The sequence below is a fragment of the Merops nubicus genome, unplaced genomic scaffold, assembly GCF_000691845.1.
Source record: "Merops nubicus isolate BGI_N331 unplaced genomic scaffold, ASM69184v1 scaffold6018, whole genome shotgun sequence".
Classification (NCBI taxonomy): domain Eukaryota; kingdom Metazoa; phylum Chordata; class Aves; order Coraciiformes; family Meropidae; genus Merops; species Merops nubicus.
The window spans coordinates 1-8018 of NW_008625014.1; the positions used below are offsets into that span (position 1 = coordinate 1).

At 37.6% G+C, this 8018-nt stretch overlaps 1 protein-coding gene across 1 annotated transcript in view; it reads left to right on the forward strand.

The window, feature by feature from the left end:
• Positions 1-221: 221 nt before the first annotated feature.
• Positions 222-8018, forward strand: part of ANKIB1 (ankyrin repeat and IBR domain containing 1) — a gene marked incomplete at its 5' end in the record, with an annotated part of 17404 nt that continues 9607 nt past the window's right edge. Inside the window, 6 exons of the mRNA XM_008945527.1 lie at positions 222-388; positions 4291-4379; positions 5389-5519; positions 6772-6906; positions 7484-7570; positions 7661-7727. Of these exons, the coding sequence (XP_008943775.1) occupies positions 222-388; positions 4291-4379; positions 5389-5519; positions 6772-6906; positions 7484-7570; positions 7661-7727 (676 nt within the window). The remainder of the gene's footprint in view (positions 389-4290; positions 4380-5388; positions 5520-6771; positions 6907-7483; positions 7571-7660; positions 7728-8018) is intronic.

The following is an 8018-nucleotide window of genomic DNA, read 5'->3' on the forward strand; positions in this document are numbered from 1 at the left end:
CAGTGCAGTCTGGATCAGCCCATGACAATGGGACATTTTTACAGTGACGATTAAATTATTTGCTTTTTATAACTATTTTTAAAAGCCTATCAAAGTAGCTACAAGATTGTCCTTATGCTTTTTGGTTTTGTTCCTTCAAAGGAAGATTTTGAATAAGATTGTTTTATATCAGCAATGAAATCTGATCTTTTGCGGTAAAATATTTTCCTTTTTCCTCCCAGGCCTTCGTTGAAAATAATCCTGCTATTAAATGGTGTCCTATACCAGGCTGTGAAAGAGCAGTAAGGCTCACAAGACAGGGATCAAATTCAACAGGATCAGATACACTCAACTTCCCCATGCTAAAAGCCCCTGCGGTAGATTGTGGAAAAGGACATCTTTTTTGCTGGTGAGTGCTAGAAACTTACCTACATCTACCTAAACTCCCAGTTGCTGCTGTTCCAAGGATTCATTAAGTGCCACTTAGCACCAAGTATGCAACAAAAATTTGTATGGGATGGTGTATGACTGTATTATCCTGTATCCATGCACTAAATAGCCTCCTGTGCACAAATTTTCTAGTGTTTGGGGGCACAGCAAAGGTTTATAATACAGTCTTACTCATTATTTGCTCTGTTAGATGCAAAAGAGCGGTATGGAGTGTTGTGATTTTCTGTTCTGAGGGGACAGAGGAGAAGCAGGATATTGGTGGAGGAATTTGTGTCTGCTTTGGATAGTTGTCTGGTGTGGTTTATCTCCAGCCAGCAACTTAGCTCCGTGCAGCTGCTCAATTGCTCCCTCCAGGTGGGATGGGAGAGAGAATTGAATGAAAAAAAATAAAAAAAAATCATAGATTGTGATAAAGACAGTTTAACAGGTAAAGCAAAAGCCTCATGTGCAAAGCAAAACAAGGAACTCATTCACCGCTTCCCGTGGGCAGGCAGGTGCTCAGCCACCTCCAGGAGCGCAGGGCTCCGTCACGTGTAACCGTTACTTGGGGAGACAAACACCACTGCTCTGAACGTCCCTCCCTCCCTTCCTCCTTCTTCCCCCAGCTGGATATGCTGAGCATGAGATCATATGGTCTGGAATATCCCTTTGGTCAGCTGGGGGCAGCTGTCCCTGCTGTGTCCCCTCCCAGCTTCTTGTGCCCCCACAGCCTACTCGCTGGTGGGGTGGTGTGAGGAGCAGAAAAGGCTTTGACTCTGTGTAAGCACTGCCCAGCAACAGCTGAAACATCCCTGTGCTATCAACACCATTTTCAGCACAAACCCAAAACATAGCCCCACACTGGCTACTCTGGTGAAAATTAACTCTATCCCAGCCAAAACTAAAAGCATATTTTAGTGTAATCAAAACATGGCACATTCTGAATTGTAGTACAGAAAATCAGTAATTTTCAGCCCTTTCTGATTTTAGTAGAATCGCATCAAAGAAGCTGGAGTTTAAACAGGACTGTGATGGACCTTTTGCTTCAATACACAGCTATTCGGCTTTCAGGATCACTCCAATCATTATTTCATTTTAGGATCAGCACGTTTTCTATGTTGTCTTACGTTGAGTCTTAAAATGAATACACACTCAAGGACTAAAAAGCCCTAAGATAGTTTAAAAATATCCCTCAGGTTGCCTATTTTCAGCACTTCCAAGGAAAGGCAACAACAGTATCAACAAAAACAAGAAAGTGGGGGGATATTTTTCTGAAGTGCAGAGCAAAGCCCCATCCTAGTTCCTTGAGGTTATCAGACTGACAGTTTATGACTGTTGTATTGGGACAACCTTTTCATTGTTGGAAAATCAAAAAGGGTCAACCAAAGTACAGGCATTTAGACAAACTGAGTAATCCTTTTCATTTTTCAATTAAAAACATGATGCAAGAAGATGAAATCATGAATAGTTGTCTTGATTCCAAATATCATAGGACTGTCAATGAAAAATACTTCTGATTTTAGTTCTTTCCCCATATGAATGGAAAGGAAGAAGGGACAAGGGGAAAGTAGACATAATGAAACAACCACTAAAGCCAGAAAACAGAACTTCTTGGGAAGAGGTTGGTTGCAATGGCTGGAGAGCTCAGAAAGAAAGAAATTCCATGGAAATGTGTTTTACCAGTGAACATATAACAAACCTTAGTACTATTCCACAAGAAGGTTACAGTTAAGGTCCTGAAAAATACCACATTTTTGCAGCAAAATATCCAAGAAGGCCTTTCCAGGGCCTTTTTTTTTTTAATCCACATAAAAATGACTGAAGAGTTTCAGCAATGGCAAGAAAGTTCTGCTAGCGACCAAGGCATCCTGCAGTGCTATAAATCAGAACCTTTGCTGAGGACAGCCATGTTAGTCTTACCATACAAAAGCCCCGTGCTTGAATGACTTCTTCTGGAGAACAAGAAAGTGTATTCTCAGTTCAGAGGGTTTTCATCATTGCTATATGCTTCAAGGGAGTTGGCTTTCTATCTTTAAAGTTCAATCAACACATCCCACGGCTCCATATTTAAGAACAGTTCTGCAAGTCTTACTGAGGTAATCTACAGTTTAGGCATTGTAATAGCAGTTGGTACTCTATTTAGTAAGAGATTCTTTAGAATTTATGTATTAGAAAACCCCAGCCAGCCCCTAGATAATCACTTGCTTTTTCAAATCTATGGCCTTCCTACTCATAACAGCAAGAAAATTCTGCAAGTCTATTGAGCAATTCCCTTTTTGGTTGTTTTGGTTTTGTTTTTTTTTTTAATGCAGAAGTAGGAATGTTCCTTTTAAATAGACTTCCTTAGAATTTTCTCATTTTTAACTATGCACCACTAACAACACCTTCAACAAAATGTAATCTATTGTGACAAACATAAAATTGTATTCCCTTTCAGAAAGACCATTCTGAGATACTTCAATGTAGTACAAATTAAAACTATGCACAAATTCTACATCTCTGTATTATCAGATATATTCAACGTATTGGAAGCCCTTTGTGTTGTTTCAGAAGCACGAGGAAATTTAGCAAGCAGACACTTCTGGAAGACAGTTATAGCAGGCACTGCACACTTGGTTTTACATCATCAGGCCTCACTTTCATCCTAGATGGAGACAAGGGGTATTGTTCTTTGAGAGAGACATTTCTTCAGGTGCGCTGGGGGAGTCAGTTATAAGTTCCAACAGTGCTTTGTTTTTCTGACTCAAAGTTCATTATATGATATAAATATTATCATGAGGGGAAAGAAAATCCAGAACTGCATTCTATTTGCATGGTGCTTTAAGCCCTTTTGTGAATTTTAACTTGCTACGATTTTATTAAGTACATACTGCACCTTCAAATAAGTCATCCTGGTGAGCGCTGAGAAGGCTGACAGACACACTTAATGGCCACAGCCATTTGGTGTTACTTCCCTTCATCCAGTGCTGTTAGGGAGTCCACCCAAAATACAGCCTCATTTCTTAACAAGTTTTATAAGCAATAGGCTCAATGCTCTTACTGTAGTAAAATGACATCCCAGTATAAAAACCCTTGTTTTGGGGTGGGCTGAGGAAAGAACTCCTTCTGTGAGAAGGTGTTAACACTCTGTTGCAACTGTCTTACAGATAGAGATATAGATCTGGATGATATATATATGAATGCACTTCATTAAAAATTCACCAGCTCACAAGTTTGCAAACATCAAAGACACACCCTCCACCCCCCACCTGTAAAAGCTTGACCAATGAGCTTTTAACTTAAAGCTGAGTTTGTTAAAGTTAATTTTTTGCTAGTTTCAGTCCTTTCTGGGGACAAATAGTGTGTGAGAGGTCTTGGCTCTCTTGAAGTCGATGATTTAAGTGTAATACTGTCCCACAGAAGTGAAAGGTGTCAGTTTTCAGCCATGCCTGAGGTAGCCTTATTACAGATTAGTTATTTGTTCCAGTGCAGCCTTTTCCAGCTACAGATCTTAAGTAACTCCAAACCAGAGATCTGTTTTGTTCTGGTTTACCTTTATCACAGAAACAATACTAGCTCTTTCTGTGGCACTAAAAGAGTACCTGAGCATAACTCGAATAAACTGCAAGCCAGCTGATTTATTGCAGATAGTAATTTTAAAAAGCTCTTTTCCTTTCCTGTCTCATTTAAAATCTTTATTAGTCTTAATGATGGTCATCTATGCTTGTGAGCAGGTAGTCTAAGAGCATTTTAAAATAATGCTAATCAAATGGCTTTTTATCTTCCCGACTTGAAGTTTGAGTGTGTCTTTATAAGTTTCCGTGGTTTTTAGCTTGAACCAATTTTAACTTTAAATCTAAATCTTTAAATGATAAGCAATTGCGTATAAACTTTCATTTACAGGGAGTGTCTTGGTGAAGCACATGAACCTTGTGACTGCCAAACCTGGAAGGACTGGCTACAGAAAATATCTGAAATGAAACCAGAAGAACGTAAGAATCATGCCAGGGGGTGGGGAATTAATTATTTTTTGTTGTTCTCTTTTGGTTTTAGAGGGATTTTTTTAGTTTCATTAAGTGAAAACTCTGCTTTGGTTGAAAAATAGGGTAAAAGGGGAAAACAAACTGCAGAATGAGAGGCTGCTTCACACTTCAACTGCATATTAGGCAGCACTATGGTAGACTGCTCTTCATAAACCATTCTTCCCCATAAATCCACGTGTGGTTCGGTCAGTGCATACAAAACTCTTCCCTTCCTTTTACAACTTTGTTTCATCAATTCATTCATTTATTCCTGAATATAACTTCATTTGTCCTGAGCCATTTTAAATATCTTAGCCCAGTCTGCACTTCCATTTCACTTGTGCTCCCTGTGGGTTTTCATGTGCTGTAAAACTAATTAAAGCCAACAGATGATAGTAATAGCAGGTTGGGGGTGAAGTGCAAGAGAGTTGTGGGGAATGGCTTCATGACAAATAACATTTAATGAAAAAAGTACTGAAGGTTAGGTTTACACAGGACAGATATTTTCTTGGTCAACATTAACAAAAAAAAATAAAGATTAACAGTAATTTGAATAAATAGTAACTTAACTCGGTCACCACAGTTCAGAGCCTTTCCATAATACGTTACAAATATTCTGGAAAGCACAGAACATTTTATAAAGAGGCAAAATACACCATACTTTGTCAAACTATGCCAATTTTTCTTATATATGTATTTGCTCATTTGTATATTATGAATGTCCTATATAATACTTATAAAATGGCATAGAAATAGGTGTGGAAATATATAGAAATAATAAGATTATATATCAAATATATAAATTGGGAAAATGTAGCTATTTATATATGTGAGAAATATATAGCTAAGAATTACAATATTCCATCAAGCAAGAATTAAACATGTATCTTTCCTAATCTGATTTTCACAAAAGATTACACAAGTACAATTTCAACTTCTGTTTTTGCATGGTCCATATCCTCCTGTCACCTTCCAAAAGTTGTGGGAGTGAGTGAGGCATATGAAGATGCTGCCAACTGCCTGTGGTTACTGACAAACTCCAAACCATGTGCCAACTGCAAATCTCCAATTCAGAAGAATGAGGGCTGCAACCACATGCAATGTGCAAAGGTAAGAAAGACCCTTCATATAATTTGTGGTGAAACCATAATTCAGGTTGTGTGTGCCATGTGTACGTTTTGGGAGCAGAGAGTTCCAAAGCCCCTGAAATGTCATGCCTGAGCCCTAACGGAACCTGCTGCAACCATCAGATAATCTGCGACTGGTGGGTTACGTGTATTAGGAAATGTTTAATGGTTAGTGAAATCTGTTTGGCTGGCAGGCTAACACTGTGATGATGGAAATTTCATACACACCTAAGAATTGCTGGCAATACAATATGAAACCTAAGGAAAGAGAAATAATGGATAGTTTAATCATCATTAATAACATAGAAGAGAAAGAACATTTTTAGTTGGCAGAAGACGAAAAATTTTAAGCAATGCTAAGATCCAGTGAAGATTTTGCCATACTACTTTCTTCTTTTGCATTGTTTCTCTAGCATAGCAACGAAACAGAAGTTTAAATGAAAAACTGTTAACAGGAATTAATCAGTAGGAATGAAAAGACAACAAAGAGTAATTCCAAGAGAAACTTATTAGTGACAGCAGTCAAAAAATTCATCATGAGTTTGCACTATGCTACCAAAATAGAAAAAATATTTTTTGCCATGAGTTCAGTATCATTTGAGAATGTTTTCCCTCAAATTAGTTAGAAGCAGCATATTTAGAATACTGTTTCTTTCTGTCAGAAATATCTTACATAATTACAGCTAGTACCTCTTCAAGGAGCATCATTAAAAATAAGAAAGTAGCACACACTTGACATAGTTGACTTCAGTTAAGAAGCTGAGAGATTTAGAAAGTAACTATGTTTAGTTTTCTGGAAATGTGTTAGTCTCTCTCCATTGCTATGCAGATCCCATTTTCTTAATATTACCATCCTATATTCTGTGATATGAATTGGATGTTGAAGGTTTTTTTGGTGTAATTTCTTTGGTTTTGCCTGTGGCAGCAGAAAATAGATTCTCTTTCATTTTTGTTTATGCCAGGTTTGCTTGGCATTTTTTTCCTTAAATGATTTTTAAAAGAGCTTATAAACTCCATAGTGCTAAAAACTGTTAAGGAACAAAAATTATGACTGACATGGTTTGATAGCCCAGATGTTCTTTAGTAGGAAAAATAGGAAGAAGGCTCCTCAGAAATTTTTTTTTACTGTAAGCACACTCAGAATTCCATTAATTCAGTTGTTCATGGAGGAATAATGATGATAATGCAGATCTACAATATATCAGCTTCCCCCCCCTTTTCCTTTTTTTCTGAAGTGCAAATATGACTTCTGCTGGATATGCTTAGAAGAATGGAAGAAGCACAGCTCTTCCACTGGGGGCTATTACAGATGCACTCGCTATGAGGTTATTCAACATGTAGAGGAGCAGTCCAAGGAGATGACAGTAGAGGTAATGAGTGTGTGTGTGTGTGTGTGTGTGTGTGTTTGAAAAACAGTGCTAAGGCTGCAGTTTTCCATTCAAGATAAGTTTAATCAACATTCTTCCTAACTTGAGTTCTAAATGGAAAAATACAACCTTAAATGTATCAAAGAGACAGAAGGAAAACACTGCTTATTTGTGGACAGAAATAAAAGATTTGGTTCTGCTTTTGGCTTTGGTAACGACCACTAGTTGACTTTATTCAAGTCCTTTTACTTCTCTGTGCCATGGTTTCCTTTTGTGAAATTGGCATGCTGGTACTACAGTTAGCTACTCTGCACTACAGAAGACATGCCCTAATTTGGGGGTTTGGAAAGTCTCCTTAAATAGCATGCACACACAGTGTCTCATCTCTTTGTTCACAGTATTTGAAGACCTATGAATTTCAAAATTTAGAGTTGACTGCTTACATTGCACTCATCTGCACTGTGTACAGTACTTCATGAAAAGTGGGAATAAAACCACTTGGTTATGTAATTATACCTAGTGGTGATTCCTAAGTTAAATCATAAAATTTATCCTGGTTTCTTGTTTCCTCATTTTCCAGGCTGAAAAGAAGCATAGAAGATTCCAAGAGCTTGATAGGTTTATGCACTATTACACAAGATTTAAGAACCATGAACTTAGCTACCAGGTGTGGGTCAAGCCGTTTTTACTGATTTTTGTTTCTATTTTATTCATCCAAAAAGTATTATCTTATTGCATTTATTTTTCTTTTTTCTAGTTAGAACAGCGGCTTCTGAAAACAGCCAAAGAAAAGATGGAGCAGTTGAGTAGAGCTCTCAGTGGAAGTAAGTATTCGCTATAATCTATGGATTTTATTTGAAAACAAATCAATTCTGTTCTGGCTAAACCTTTTTTTTTTGGGAATAGAGCTCGCATCAGTCTCCTGTGTGATGTGATCCCTCCAAATACTAGAATTCATAAGCAGCAGATGAAAGCTAATTGTACAGTAAATGTTATTTATTCCAAAGACTCAAAGAGAAAGCAGCATTAGTAAGGGAGAAGCTAATACTCTGTGTTTACTTCTTTTAGTAAGACCACTGTGTAGTCATTGAGACTAGAAATGCTGACATCAGCAG